Source organism: Maylandia zebra, linkage group LG22, assembly GCF_041146795.1.
Source record: "Maylandia zebra isolate NMK-2024a linkage group LG22, Mzebra_GT3a, whole genome shotgun sequence".
Classification (NCBI taxonomy): Eukaryota; Metazoa; Chordata; class Actinopteri; order Cichliformes; family Cichlidae; genus Maylandia; species Maylandia zebra.
This window is the reverse complement of record NC_135187.1, coordinates 25,204,093-25,220,153: the sequence shown is the minus strand read 5'-3', so window position 1 is coordinate 25,220,153 and position 16,061 is coordinate 25,204,093. Positions and strand designations below refer to the sequence as shown.

The window sequence follows — 16,061 nt, the reverse complement described above, 5'->3', positions numbered from 1 at the left end:
AACTCTGAAATTTGCCTGACTTTGTCTCCAGATTACAATATTATCAGCACTAACAAGCCGTAACTGTGCTTTTTCCCTTTTTGGGAGGGAAAAAAATCAAAGCTTTATTTTGCAAAACAAAGGGACAACACTGCTTCAAAACTCATAGGAATTCACCTGAAACTGCACTGCTTAATGTGCGATGTTTACTGTAATGTTTATGTCGTGCTTATTCAGCTGGCTGTTGAACAATTTCCCTGCAAGCATTACAGCAGCAGCTCTCCTTCCACACTAAAGGCAACTCAGTTCAGTTAGGAAGATATTCTCTGCACAGCTGATTACATTCAATGAAAACCTGCCTCCATTTGGAATAACAATAATAAGAAAAGAAAAATGTAAACGCTTGTGTCCTCTACAACAGACAACTATGTTTGGGAATACAGGGATGCCAAATTGGAATAATCCAGTTCTTTACAACTACATTCATGTCTCCGGGTTATTCTCGTTACTGCGCGCAAGCTCTGTCGTGGAGGACTCGATCTTTTGTTCTGAGTCATTTTGCGTCTCGGACTGTAACCCCGAGGTGTCCAGCTGTTCTGGCCTTGATGTCTCTTCGAGTAAAGCCTCCATCCCCGCCACGGTGGTCCTATTGCTGCGGCTGTAACCCAGCCTCTTCAGGGTCCGCCGGGCAGTCCTCAGTGAGATGGGCTTCTCCACCCCGCTGCTGTTGTACAAGGCATGGATCTCCTCGACCGTAGCCTCCCTGTTAGCCTCCAACATGCTTGCCAGTCTCTTCTCTCCGTTCTCATCGACGAGCCGCTTCCTCCCGCTCGCTCCGCGGTCGCTCGAGGTTTTCTGTTTATGACACCATTCCCTGTGAACTCGGGACACCGCGGTCCTTGAACAGCCCAGCAGGTTCGCTGTCTGCGACAGGCTGCACCCGGCGTTTCGGGCTCCCACTATCATACCCCGCTCAAACTCACTGAAATCCCGCGACTTGCCCATCAATCACCCCTCCTTCACACTAACACAGGTGTATGGGGAAGAGCAGCGGATATCCGCTAGTAATCATTCTTCTTCTATGGTTCTTGGTACAACGCAGGTCGCCCTCAGGTGGATCCAGGGGCGGATCTAGAGAAATTTTCTCAGGGTGGCATGGAAATTAAACGGGGTGGCAAAATGAAAACCTTTTTTCTCTCTTACACATATGCAGGTGTTGCATTCTGTAATAATCATTATATATGGTTAACATATATAAAAAGCAGTAAGCATAAGCATTTCATATAAACATAGTCTGTAACTTTATTTTCTTTGGCCAACATAATTAAACATTTCAGTTTCATAAAACATTTTAATTTTGATTTTATGTAGTGTAAAGGAATGTAATAAATAAGCATGTAGCCCCATAAGTATAAAATTTAGATAGCTACACAAATGGGGTGTTTCATTTACAAACATTATATTTATTTATGTTGATTTTTAGTTGAGAAGCCATAAAAGGCTGAGGTTTACAAATGTACTACTCCTATAAACTATGCAAGAAAACTTTCCACTGCCAAGAGCAATGTTTTGTTGTACAGGGTTAAATAAATAACAATTAGAAATCCAATTACATGTGAATAATGTAATCAAGAATTTGTAAAGATATGCTTTTGTATTTTAATAGGCAAACCTTTCGCTGCCCAGTTTCACCAATAGAAAAACAAAGCAAGAGAAGTTCCAGATATTTCAAAAATAATTGTGATCATACCTTTAAATCTTTAAATGTCTATAAATTGATCCAACCGTGCTGGCGACTATCCCAACTCCCATAACACAGGAGGACTGCCTCTGCCTGGGCAGGTGCTTTTTAAAATTGTGGTACATTCTGTAAACAGGTGAGCAGGCTTAAAACGAAGAAGCTAAATTTCAGCACTATCTCTGTTTTTCCACACTCATTGAATTAAATTGACATTAAAATAAAGATAAAAGGGGATCCATTGTAGGCCCCCTCCCATGTATTTATTGTAACACCGGTAGTTGATATTAGATCTACAAATACTACAATTCCATTCATTTTAACTCCTGTGTAATACTGCCAAAATAATATCACCAAAACAGGTTTAGCTGGGAATTTTAGTGCTGACTGATGAGACACGTTTTAAATAATCCACTGAAAATCTGACTGGGTAAAAATAACTCCCAGGAAGCACAGGGCGAGGGGACATACAGCACAGAAAACTAACAGTAACTTCTGTTAAAACGGAGCAGCTGAGTACACAGCAGTGACGGAGGAAGTGACAACGAACAGAGGGTGGAGGATAATAAATACTCAACAAGGTATGGGGGGAGTGGAAACAGATTTAAAAGGGGAAAACAGAGAGAGGAAGAAAAACTAAATATAGAAAACACAAGACAAAAGGACTCAACATGGAAGATAGACAAAAAGTTGGCAGGTCATGGGAACACACATGATAAGCAAAGTAGAAATATAAGTACACAGTAAACTGAGGTTTTCATCGTTGCCTCTTTTCCTGAAACGAGGAAAAGAGGCAAAACTTAAAACTTAATTTGCAAAAACATAAAAAATTTACAACTCCCCAGATTAAAGAGAAATATATATTTATTAATAATATACTTAACAGAAACTGGGAGCACAGAGGGTGCATATTTTATTACAGAGAGGTCTTTAGAAGGAACTAAACATGATTTATTGATGAACAGAATTCAATAATGCTATTTGGCAAGTAGACTCAATGTCCCCACATGCCAAATTGTATTAGTCAGAAGATACTTGAAAAGAATGAAACCTACTTAAAACACAGAAGCAAAGAAACCATAATTTTGAGAACCCCATTCTTAGCCCTCAGTGGCAGACAGGGAGGGGACAACTCTACCGCTATTTAAGCTGGGTTGCTAGTTAGCTAACATCAGTACCGTTAGCTAAAATGGTCGTTCACACTGGTTTTTGCTGCTGTCCCCATTGGGGAATGATGAGTCCCAGTCTGTGTTGATTTCCTTATTAATCATAGTGCTAATGTACTAAACAAAACTTTGAAAGAAAATTATCATGCTCTCTGTGATTGTGAATCCACCATGGTGGACATGATGAAGACCGCTTGGTCTTGATTTCTCATTGGCTGACCTCCACTTCCCTTCCATTTTTACAGAAATCTCCAGTTTTTCCCCCCGCTTAACTGTAACCCCCCCCCCTCCAGAAATTACCATACTAGAAAGTGAAAAAGAGAAAGTTGTCCTATTTTCACAACGTTACAGAGGTTTTATTAGAGACACGGCTAAGCGGTTTGCAATTTGGAATAATTTGCGAAAGCTTAAAAATCTTCAGCATTGAATTGCACAAATGAGACATTCTTGTCAGAGGTCATTTTGGAAAAAAAATTAATTAAAAAACAGCAGCCGACAACACTGCACACAGACTGGTGCTTAATAAGCAAGCGAATAAGGCAGACATCTTTTTGTGGAATCTTTTTACCTGCTCTTTGATCGTTTGCTGTTGTAGCTGTTTGTTGGTTGATGAATTTTTTTTTTGTGAGCTTTTAGCTGGGATTCTGACACTTCTGTGGATAGCACACGTCTGCATTTAAATAACAGATCTGGTGGTACATCCCATTAAATCAGATGTTCTCCCTCTTCCCCCCGACACCGAGATCATTGGGGTTCAACGGGTTAATTGTTTATTGTTTAGTTACTTTGTGTAGTATGAATGGCCATAAGGAAGGTTTTTATCAGTAGGAAAACCTGTAAAAAGCAGCTAAAAATCCAACATTTCTGCTTGTGCTTCATTGTGATGACAACTTAAGACAAACAACTTAGGAATTATAAATGGCTTCAAGCATACATTCAGGCCTGTGAGACTTATTTAGACATTGAGACAATGAGCCATGAGCCTCTGTGCTACATGCACACATTTCTGCATCTCTGCCATTCAAAGACAGTTTGTATATAGTTTATTTTATGTAATATTCAATACTGAACCGTAAATGCAGTGTTTTTCAGTATTTTTATGCATTTGCTAGTACTAGGAAGGACACATGAGGTTTATAGCCGGGACAAGTTTGAAACCGTTCGTCCTCCACAATGGAAAACGCCTAAAAATAAAAATGGTTCTCAAATGTTGCTCATTTTGTATTTCTTTGCTTTATGGTGGTGGTCAGAGGGCCCGGTGGCGCCAGTGTCCGGCAGCCTCGCCTCTGCCCCTGGGCAGCTGTGGCTACAATGTAGCTTGCCATCACCAGTGTGTGAATGTGTGTGTGAATGGGTGAATGACTGACTGTAGTGTAAAGCGCTTTGGGGTCCTTAGGGACTGAGTAAAGCGCTATACAAATGCAGGCCATTTACCATTTATCACGCTTGCATTTAAATCCGGCTCCCCAGTCCCTCTGAGTACCCAACCTGTACAACGGGGTGCCCAATCCCACTCCTCGAGAGCTACTGTCCTGCAGCTTTTAGATGCATCCCTACTCCAACACAGCTGAATCAAATGGTTTGATTATCTCTTTGGCATGCCATGAAGTTTGGCAAAGGCCTGGTAACAAGTCTTTCATTTGATTCAGGGGTTTTTTCGTTGCAATTCTTCAAATGTCCTCTGGAGGGCAACAATGCAACTGTAATGCATCTAGTTTGCCGGATATACGACAAAAGAAGAAGGATGTTTTGGTTTTTAGCATCGGAAATATCCATGGTTTCACATATTTACCCCTGGGTAGTGTGAAGAAGCGGGGATTCATGGGCAAGTCGCGCGATTTAAGTGAGTTTCAGCGGGGTATGATAGTGGGAGCCCGAAACGCCGGGTGTAGCATCTCACAGACAGCGAACCTGCTGGGCTGTTCAAGGACCGCGGTGTCCCGAGTTCACAGGGAATGGTGTCAGAAGCAGAAAACCTCCAGCGACCGCGGAGCTAGCGGGAGGAAGCGGCTCGTCGACGAGAACGGAGAGAAGAGACTGGAAAGGATCGTGGAGGCTAACAACCAGGCTACGATTGAGGAGATCCATGCCTTGTACAACAGCAGTGGGGTGGAGAAACCCATCTCACTGAGGACTGCCCAGCGGACCCTGAAGAGGCTGGGTTACAGCCGCAAGACGCAGGGAGAGGACGTCCTCATCGCGGCAGGGCTGGAAGCTTTAGCCGAGTACACATCCGGCCAAGAACACACGGACACCTCGACGGACATGAAGTGTGAGGTGCAACAGGAGCCAAAGATCGAGTCCTCCACGACGGAGCTTGCGCGCAGTAACGAGAATGACTTGGAGACATGAATGTAGTAGTAAAGAACTGGATTAAACCATTCTGATGTCGCGATATTTCCAGAGTTGCCCACTGTAGAGCTGTTATTTAACCCCCCCCCCCAGTTTATTCCGATGTCTTACAAAATATCCACCTTTGTTTTTCGCGCCAGATCAGGAGTTTTATTTCAGTGTAATCATGTGCAAACAACATCTTCCTCAGCCAATTTAGTCACTTTCAAAACCATTAACAAGAAAAATGCATCCAGATGTTGGACCCTTATCTTAACAGCTGTCAGATATTCTGTCTATACGGAACAGAAACGTGGATGTTATAATAAAAAATTTAAAATTCAAAACGCCAAAATAACCATTAATATATTAAAGATAGATCCTTTATTTTCCTCATGGTGAAATTTGATCTGGACTGTAGAAAACTAGACCCATAAACACAGCACCAGCAGGCACAGACACATTTATTAACAGCAGGCATCGCTCAGGGTGCCGTGTAGCCTCAGCTCATTTTAGGCTAACCTTTAAAAGTCTCCACAGAGGAACAAAGGAGTTTTGATTCTTGCTGTTAAAGTCTAAACTACCTGGCTGTTGGTAACAACTCATACTGAGAGTACAGGATGAGGGAAGGATCACAAATGACTCACTCTGCTTGTTTAAGTACCCACTGGTCAACAAACAATTTGAAGACTATAACAATCGCTCTAATCAATCATTGTTATTGCAGTCTCAACCAAGCACGTTAACTCTCCTGAACCATGGACATTTTCACATTTGAAATAAGGCGATCGCTGTCAGGGTTTGCACTGTCATTACTAGAGCAAACACCATTTCAGTCAACTGTAAAAATTAATATACCGGTAAGCAGTGGCTTATGGGAAAAGTCTCTGCAAATGCCAAATATGATTTAAAGTGGTGCTATTTATTTAAAGCGTTCAAAGGTCTAATAAATCAGAAGGAGCCGTGTGCTTTATTGCATTTCAACTTACTTAACTTAGATTAAACTTGGACTGAGGTAATCCACAACCCAGTTTGTTCACTGCAGCTGTAACGTGAGCACCCTGAGGTAGCATATCAGGGAAGTTTGCTATAATAAAAATATTTTAAGTGGTCTTTCTTGTTTGTTTGCTTTTCATTCATAACAATTTACAGAACTCAACCACAGCACCTCTTCAATCCGTCCTTACACACAGCTGATCGAGCTAACTCTGATTACTGTCCCTGGAACTGAAAACAAAAGTTAATCAACCTGGAGTTTAACATTAAACACTTTTTCTCCCCAACCTGCCATCTGGAGTCATCCACTCGTGGGGTTGTACTTTGGCGTATGTTTGCATGTTTGTCTGTGAACAGTTTCGTCACCCTTATGCAAGATGCTGTCACAAATCTGTTTGTGTTACAGCTGCAGTTCCCATCAGGGTGATTACACACAAGTGTGTACAGTTACATCTTTATCTAAATGTATTTATTTATATAAAAATGAATTCAAACAGGAGGTTGTTAGTTTGTGATATTATTCATTACTTTGACTTAAATTTACAGCTGTTGTATTGAAGTTTGCATATGACTGTGTTGCATTAGAGATTTATAGCCAATCCCCTGTGTTGTTTATCTTTTTGGAATAAAATTCTCAAGGAAATGCATCACTTTCTCTTGTATGTTGATTAGAGTGAAGATTTAAAATTAGGTGGGTCCCATGAGATCTTCTGTTTTCTAAGTTAGACCACAGCACGCTTAACTTTAGGAATGGTTGCTTTAAATCATCACTGTAGCCTTTTCTTTCCTGAATTTTCTATAATTGCACAGCTGAAATAAAGGAAAATGATTTTCTGTGTATTTTGTACATAAGAAAAACATGAGTGTCAGCGTGGGATTCCTGAGCTTGCAGAGGACAGACAGTGTTTACTTAAACATTTTGCTTTGTCCAAAAGGAAGAAAAAAGCACATTTGCATACTGAAAGTTTTTTGGGTATAAAGGGGCCACTCGATATTTAGTGGGGAGTCTAGCCTTGAACAAATTGCTTTCTGTCAGCCATGTATGATGTAAACCGTTTTAGTGCTGTGTCCTTGATTCCAGTGCTGGCCAGTCGTAATAACAGAAGATGACAGATGGAATCGAAAGCAGAACTGAGGTCAAGGATATGCATGTGATGCAAGGATGAGGTCCCTGGTGAAACAAAAGCTATTTTCCTGCTGTGTCTGAATGGCTCTTAAAGTTATTATTAATTAAGTAAGCCTGGACCTGTGATGCTGCAAGGCATGCTCCAGAATCTCAGAGATAAATGGAAAGCTGGAAATGGGACAGTATGACCTGTGACAGTATAGGAGTGCAGGCTATAAACAGGGAATTAGACCCAGTAAGCATGTGAAAGTTTTCAGGGTGTTTTACGTGGCTTCATTTAGGAAAAACTGGAAGGGAAAATAAAAGTATGGATGACGATTTTATTTAATACTTTTACCCATTCACACGCTGACTGAATGTAGTGTAAAGCACTTTGGGGTCCATAGGGACTAAGTAAAGCGCTATACAAATATTTACCATTTACCATCTGTTTTTACCTATCCACGTGTAGTTTGTTCTCAAAACAACTACAAAAATACAGAGTTGCAACTGAAATAATACATAACTTTTAAAGATAACTCTTACACAGCAAAAGTTGCTGGGTAATGCATACAGACATAAAATGATGACGATTTGCAGAATCCTCTAGGTCACAGCTAGTATAAATCACCTTTCTGACGAAGATGATAATGTTGAATGGGAGAGATGATTTGTCACAAAATCATCCTGTGAATTAGTGGATTAATTTGTGATCACTGTCTCTCATTAATTCAGGACGAGTCTGATGAGCTTTTTAAAGTTCTGCTGATTTAGCTTAAGTGTGTGTGTATGAACACATGAGTTAGTTTTAGTGGTGGGCCTGGTGGTAGTATGGCTGCATAGCTGATTTTCCGGGGGACTTTATGCATATTTTAAGAGCAAAAATCGAAAAATCACCAATGCAACTCAGGAGGGCGACAATAAGCCTTCATTCCAGCCTAATGTACCGAAAACCACCGAAGTAGAATGAGTATTTCTATCTGCAGCGCTTCTCACCGTTTGTGCACCATGATGGGCAAGTCTCGGGATTTAAGTGAGTTTCAGCGGGGTATGATAGTGGGAGCCCGAGACGGCGGGCTCAGCATCTCGCAAACAGTGAACCTGTTGGGTTTTTCAAAGACTGCGGTGTCTCGAGTTTACAGGGAATGGTGCCAGAGGCAGAAAACCTTCAGTCAGCGGGGACCGTGTGGAAGGAAGCGGCTCGTGGATGACAACGGAGAGAAGAGACTGGAAAGGCTGGTGGAAGCCAACAGCGAGGCTACGATTGAGGAGATCCATGCCATGTACAACAGCAGCGGGGTGGAGAAGCCCATCTCACTCGCAACTGCCCGGCGGACCCTGAAGAGGCTGGGTTACAGCCGCAAGACGCAGGGAGAGGACGTCCTCATCGCGGCAGGGCTGGAAGCTTTAGCCGAGTACACATCCGGCCAAGAACACACGGACACCTCGACGGACATGAAGTGTGAGGTGCAACAGGAGCCAAAGATCGAGTCCTCCACGACGGAGCTTGCGCGCAGTAACGAGAATGACTTGGAGACATGAATGTAGTAGTAAAGAACTGGAATATTCCCATTCGACATCCCAGTATTCCAAAAGAAAACTGTCCACTGTAGAGCAGTTCGTTATTAATTAAAGAAAGTTAAAGAAAATATGCCTTAGAAATATGTTTCCTCGAGTTTATTATTAAGTTTTTATGACTTGCAAAACGACACACTTTGTTTTGGGGCCAGATCAGGATTTTTATTTCTTTGTAATCAGATGTGCAGAGAACATCTTCCTCAGATAATTCAGTCATCTTCAAAACCATTGAAAGAAATCTGCCTCCAGATGTTGGATACTTTTATTTGTCCCTTACCTTAACATCTGTCAGGTGTTCTGTCTATAAAATACAGGTTATAATGGTATCTTGATCGTGACCTGTTTTTATTTGTTGTTGTTTTTTTTTGTGTGTGTGTGTTTTGCAAAACTAGAGCCATCAATACAGCACCACTCATATCGAGAACACAGGAATAATGATGGATCACGACTGATTCATTTTGCTGGTTTCAGTACACACTGGTCAAAAACAATTTGAAGATAATTAATGATGGTTATGAGCCGTTATTGTTGCTGCAGACAGAGACTGAAGTCACTTGGAGGAGTGACCACTGAAAACTCTTCGCCCAGAACGTTATTTTTAAAGCACCTTTTATGAAAACATTAAATAAATTAATACATGAATACATATACACACATTACATTAAATTAAAATTACTGAAGAAAAATAACACAAAAATAAAAGAATTGCCTTTCTGTAATTTCCTGATTAAGAATAAATCAAGATATTCTTAGATTTCTTTAATTTAAAAAAAAAGATTTAATATTACCAAGAAAAAATACTGCACAAATACCCAAGTAAAATAACAGTAATCTGATTATAAAGCAGACAAGGTATAATAATTACGTATTTCTTTATTCTTACATGTGCAGGTGTCTGTTTGTTCTGGCATCGGTTTCAATAAAGTTGTAACAAAAAAAACCCAAGAAAAACTCAACCACGTGATAGTGACTCCGAGTCATATGACGGAAATGAAACTGGCACAGTTTAACGGAAAGGATATAAAACGTCGTCGTATTACCGAGCTGCCTGTGGGACATTTGGACTTTGTGCAGTGATACTTTGTGTTGTTCCGTTTCTGGACACAGTCAGGGGAACTGTAAATGTGACCCTCCTTCAACATCCTCATTCGAGCAGCTGCAGTTTGCGGGGAAGCTCACCTGTCTGTCATCATGCTAACCGTGTTTGTTGTTGTCGTTGCTCTTGTTTCTCAAACTGCGGCTCACTACACCCCGGACTGGACGAGCCTGGACGCCAGGCCGTTGCCCTCATGGTACGACGAAGCCAAACTGGGAATTTTCATCCACTGGGGCGTGTTTTCTGTGCCCGGCTTTGGCAGCGAGTGGTTCTGGTGGCACTGGCAGGGCCAGCAGCCCCCGGACCAGAAATATGTGAACTACATGTCCCAGAACTACCCACCAGGCTTCACCTACCCAGAGTTTGCTCGTCAGTTTCACGCGCAGTTCTTCAATCCGGATGAGTGGGCGGATATTTTCAAAGCTTCTGGTGCAAAGTGAGTGTTTCTCTGTAACATTGTATCGTCTTTTTGACCCTCACCTTCTCTCAGTACACACATTATTATTATTATTATTATTATTATTATTATTATTATTATTATTATTATTATTATTATTATTATTATTGCACAGTACCCTGTGTTACTTGCACACCCTCGTCAATGCAGGTATGTGGTCCTGACTGCCAAACACCACGAAGGGTTTACTAACTGGGAGTCTCCAAACTCATGGAACTGGAATTCTGTTGATACTGGTCCTCACAGAGACCTGGTGGGAGACCTGGCAGAGGCAGTGCGCAACAGGTGAAAAACTTAAGTTACGATGCTAAAAAAAAAAGGTGGTTATTGTTGACAGATGGGCTGACACTGGTATGCAGAAAAGGCCAGTCAGTTTTAACCCACTGCCTTCCTCCTACAGAGCTTCCTGTATTTTCACATCGATCAGCCTGTACAGAGCTCTTCACGTGTCAGTCGAGTGTCATTAACGATGCAGAAAAGCTTTAAAGCTTCATATTTGTGGAACTTGCTTGTCGTAAACTTCTTTACCACCAGGTGATTGTTGGGTCAAGATTAATCATTAATAATGTTGCGGCCATGTGTATCAGTTGTAATAGTTGGTTAGATCAGATGTGTTCCCAAGTAATGTCATTTAAATTGCACGTATTGCCTTTTTAAACAAATGTCTGTAATTTCCCCTTTTAGGTCACTGCACTATGGACTCTACAATTCCTTGTATGAGTGGTTCCACCCTCTCTATCTCATTGACAAGAAGAATGGCTTCAAAACGCAGGAGTTTGTGCTGCAGAAACTACTTCCAGAGCTTTATAACATGGTTGTAAGGTCTGTGGTGCTTAAAATGTTGCGTCAGCTGGTCGCACTTTATACATGTATGCCAGCAGTATATTTAAACCTTTGCTCTCCTGTTGCCTTGGAGGTATCGACCTGAAGTCATCTGGTCTGACGGAGACTGGGAAGCACCTGACACCTACTGGAACTCTACCGAATTCTTGGCCTGGCTCTACAACGACAGCCCGGTTAAAGTGAGTGTCTTTATGACAAGGTAGTCATAGATGGTGCACTTGCTTTTATTTTGAAAGTTCAGATGCTGCAAACCAGACATCCCCTGTGCTTCCTGGATTTTAGCTGTGGTGTATTGAACTGCAGGTAGCAAAAGTAGTCCTCATGATTGCCTGTCTTTCCTTTTCTTAGGATACCGTTGTGACTAATGACCGATGGGGAGCTGGCTGTGCCTGTAAACATGGCGGCTACTACAACTGCGAGGACAAGTACACGCCGGGCCAGCTGCCCACACACAAGTGGGAGAAATGCACATCTGTGGATACTCTTTCCTGGGGTTACCGTCGAAACATGAAGATGAACGAACTTTTGCCATTGGCTGCGATTATCGAGGTGATAGTAGCACAGATATTAGCTTCTACATTTAAAGTTAAGGTTGTTTTTATTTGTATATGGCTATTATAGAATACCTTTAATCTTTGCTTGTGCATGCAGCCTTCAGGAAATACTTTTGTAATCATAATGACTGTATTTAATCAATTAATCCAAGCCAAGTGTGTTGTCCTTTTGTTCTGTTTATTTCTGATGGTTAGGCCATAATGGTAATCTTTTGCTCATCTGGAATGTAACACTGTTTTATTGCCTGCTTCCTCTTGTGTCTGCTGTTGCTTTGTTGCAGGATCTGGTCCGCACTGTGGCTTTTGGGGGTAACTACCTTCTGAATGTGGGTCCCACACCTGACGGGATGATCCCCCCTTTGTTTGAGGAGAGGCTAAGAGGTCTTGGAGACTGGCTGGAGGTCAACGGGCAGGCCATTTACTCTTCCAAACCCTGGAGGGTGCAGTCAGAAAACACCACTGTACCAGTTTGGTAAGAAAAAAGGGAGATGTGACTCAGATCACTTCACTTTCACTGTATTTTCTTGACTCTCAAGATGAGTCTATCGACAATCTGTCAACTGTATGAAAGTTTTAGTGCAGTGGGAGAGCTAATCGTCTCTGAGGATTAATGCAGGTTACGGGGAGATACAGACAGGATGTGTACTGTTGTACTTGGCAACACGTATGTTAAATAGCATGGTGTTTGTTTCGATGTGGGGAAGCTGAGAATTTTCAGAGTAAAGTGCATAATAAAGCTTGCTATGATCGCCTGTATTGATCTAGTTAGGCAATGAGTCTGTGTTACCTTGCTTGGTCCTGGTGATTTTTCCTTTGTTTGGTGCTGGTATTTTTGTATGCAGAAAAAAAACTGTAATGCTCTTCACTGTTCTAGGTATACATCTAAGGGGTTGACAGTCTATGCCATCCTAACAGCCAAACCCCCGATGAGCACAGTGAAACTGCTGGCACCCAAAGCTTCAGCCATCACACAGGTAAAGAAACAATGCTGTCCATGTTTGTACTCAGAGTTGAAAAACATGAACAAATTTTTATTGATCTGCTTTTATCTCTTGCCCAGGTGTTCTTGGTGGGGAATCCCACACCTTTATCTTGGGCCCCAGTCAACCCCGGTGGTGGCCTTGTTGTCCTTTTGCCAGAGCTGCCTTACACTCCTGCTCAGGCATGGACGCTTGAACTGGACTTAGTGCAGTAAGCCAGCGGTCCCCGACCAGTACCGGGCCTTAGACCGGTACTGGTCCGTGAGTCGTTTGGTACCGGGCTGCGAGAGTAGAGGCTCAGGTGTGAAATGTATGGTTTTCAGGGTTTTTATCTGTTTTCAGCGTTATTTTGTTATCGTTTTTATGGTTAACTCGGTTTTCCTGGGTCTTTTCATGTGTGTTATGAATAAATCTTCTTTTTTTTCGGTACCGGTACTAGTTTTATTTTGTTGTATTTTCCCGTGACACCTTAAAGGCCAGTCCGTGAAAATATTGTCGAGCATAAACCGGTCCGTGGCGCAAAAAAGGTTGGACTGCTGCAGTAAGCTACAAACGCCCAAAATGTTGAATTATTTTTAAGTGACTCGACTCAGGTTTTAATGATTTTAGATTAATGGGGAAACTTCCAGTCTGTCTTGAAGGGAAAATACCGGTGTAATGAGTTTGTGTGATTTCGCTTTGACGCTCTGAAGGCTTAAAGATTTACTGTCACTGTCTCAGTTGTGTTTGTTTTGTCATGAGAGAGTGTTTATGAATGAAAACGGGATTCTGCTGTTGAGCTTGTGGAGCTTTTCTGGCAGTTTCTCGGCTAAGTGCCGTTTCAGAAATGATTCATTATGCCTGCGGTTTGTTTTGAAAATGAGCAGATTATATACAAAGCACTTATTTTTTCTACTTGCCTCCTTTTGAAATTGGTGGAATAAAAGACAACTTGATTCATCTTCTAATTGTTCTGTTATTATTAAGCTTCCAATGCAGTCAGTCAGCAAGCAGGTATTTTAGCATTTGCTAAAGCATAAATGGTACTTTTATCCTCCTTCAATCTTTTTAATACATCAGTGCCTCAGTTGACAGTAACAAACCTGCGGGGCATGATAATGTTATGACATCTGTACTAATGGATGACTGCATTGATGTTCTAACCCCTGAAGTGCCACAGGAGGTCCGTATTCATATATAAGTAACCACTGACTGCTTTTAATTCCTAGGCTGTCCGAATTGACAAAAATGTCCCCTGAATGTGTCAGTCTGACTTTGCACTTAACTGAGAAGTGAATGGCCACAGGGACTGAGCATTTGACAGAGAATGCGTTAAATTGTTTTTGTCCTCTCCTTTAGGCTTTCTTAATAGGTTTATCTGGTCTACTTAGAATTTCTATTATAAATGCTTTCAGGCGGTGACGGACGCGAGAAAAATGGAAAATCGGTTTGGAGAATCCTTATCATTGACCTCTACTTTGCATTTTAGCTGTGTGCTGTCGAGGTTAATACATCAATGCTGCAAAAAGATGTGAATATAAAGTGATTTACTCTTGAGTTTAATCTGAAATATTCATCATGAAAAAATGTTTTTTTAAAACATCTAAAACTACTAAAAAGCTCAGAAAATGTATTCCATTTCCACTTCACCTTAATCCCACAAAGGGAAATCACATCACTGCCGAGACTATTGCGACCGTGTGTAATGAACAGAGATGGGCAGTAATGTGTTACTGTAATCAGATTACTTTTTCAAGGAACGAGTAAAGTAAGGGATTAATATTGCGAAAAAGTAATTAGATTACTGTTACTTTCCCATAAGCACACTGCGTTATTAAACCGTGATTTTGTTTGTGAGAGTTTCTTATGACAATGATGTAAGAGCGTGCGACACCTGTGGCAGCAACAGACGTGTGCAGATCAACAAGGATAATATTGAGTGTGGGAGAGAGAGTACGACCATGCAGCGTTTAGAGCGTGGATGTACTGACATTACTTTGAGTTTTATTCCATAAAAAGTGACAAAAACATTAGTGTCCGCTGTACCCTTCTTTCTAGAGCAAAAAATTAAACTTCAAATCTGAACAAACATCTACCAAGCCACCACAGGAATGTGAAATTCATAGAGAAACCCCCGGATCCCCCCCACTGACATGACCGCTGTGGCACCGGGCCCCACTCCTGCTGAGAACGATAGGACTTAGTGGCGCTGAATCTTTGATTTTATTTATTTTTTGCTGTGTTTTACTTGCATCTATTTGAAAGAGTGAATGTAAAAACAAAACATTTTATTTTATATGCTGGAATATACAGATAATAGGTTTAAATGCTAAACAAATTTCTTCAAGTCAGAGAATGTTGCATATAATTTAATTTTTGCTTGATGAATAAAGTTGCAGTTGCAAATATGCAGAAAAATTAGAATTGGGCTGAAAGGTCTATTGTTTATTACGTATTCAGGTTGTCTATCATGTAACTAAGTAATAAAGTAACTAATTACTTCTGAAAATAAGTAATCAGTAAAGTAACTAGATTACTTTCTTGGATAATTAATCAGTAATTACTTCTAACTAATAATTAATTACTATTTTCAAGTAACTTGACCAACACTGGTAATGAACTTGTAAACTTCCTCTTGCAGTGGTTGCTTCGAAGATGGGCATCAAATCCAAGAACTACTCGGCTTCATTTGTCTTTTACATACAGTATATATAAATATAAATATATTAGTGGCAATTTATCCTCCTAAGACCCGAACTCTTCCACGTCATGCATTTTTGATTTCTCTTTGATATTTGGGCATATTGGGACCCAATGAATGGATCCCCTTCAGTTCGCTTATCAGCCTCGTCTCGGAACAGAGGACGCCATCATCTACCTGCTCAATCGTGTCTACACCCATCTGGACCAGCCGGCGAGCACTGTGAGGGTCATGTTTTTTGACTTTTCCAGTGCTTTCAACACCATCAGGCCGACCCTCCTGGGTGATAAGTTAGCAGCGATGCAGGTGGATGCTTCTCTGGTGTCCTGGATTGTTGATTACCTGACAGGAAGACCACAATATGTACGTCTCCCACAGTGTGTGTCTGACAAGGTGATTAGCAACACAGGGGCACCACAGGGGACTGTCCTCTCCCCCTTCCTCTTCACCCTCTACACCACAGACTTCAGCCACTGCACAGAGACCTGCCATCTTCAGAAGTTTTCTGATGACTCTGCGGTGGTTGGATGCATCAGCAGGGATGATGAGACAGAGTAC

General features: G+C 41.4%; 1 protein-coding gene across 1 annotated transcript; it reads left to right on the top strand.

The window, feature by feature from the left end:
- The first annotated feature begins 9,858 nt into the window (after positions 1 to 9,858).
- LOC101477725 (alpha-L-fucosidase 1) lies at positions 9,859 to 13,770 on the top strand. Its single transcript, XM_004547788.3, has 8 exons — positions 9,859 to 10,425; positions 10,597 to 10,731; positions 11,131 to 11,268; positions 11,363 to 11,468; positions 11,638 to 11,838; positions 12,125 to 12,315; positions 12,718 to 12,817; positions 12,904 to 13,770. The coding sequence occupies exons 1-8, from the start codon at positions 10,085 to 10,087 to the stop codon at positions 13,036 to 13,038; spliced, it is 1,347 nt and encodes a 448-aa protein (XP_004547845.1). The 5' UTR covers positions 9,859 to 10,084; the 3' UTR covers positions 13,039 to 13,770.
- The last annotated feature ends 2,291 nt before the right edge of the window (positions 13,771 to 16,061 follow it).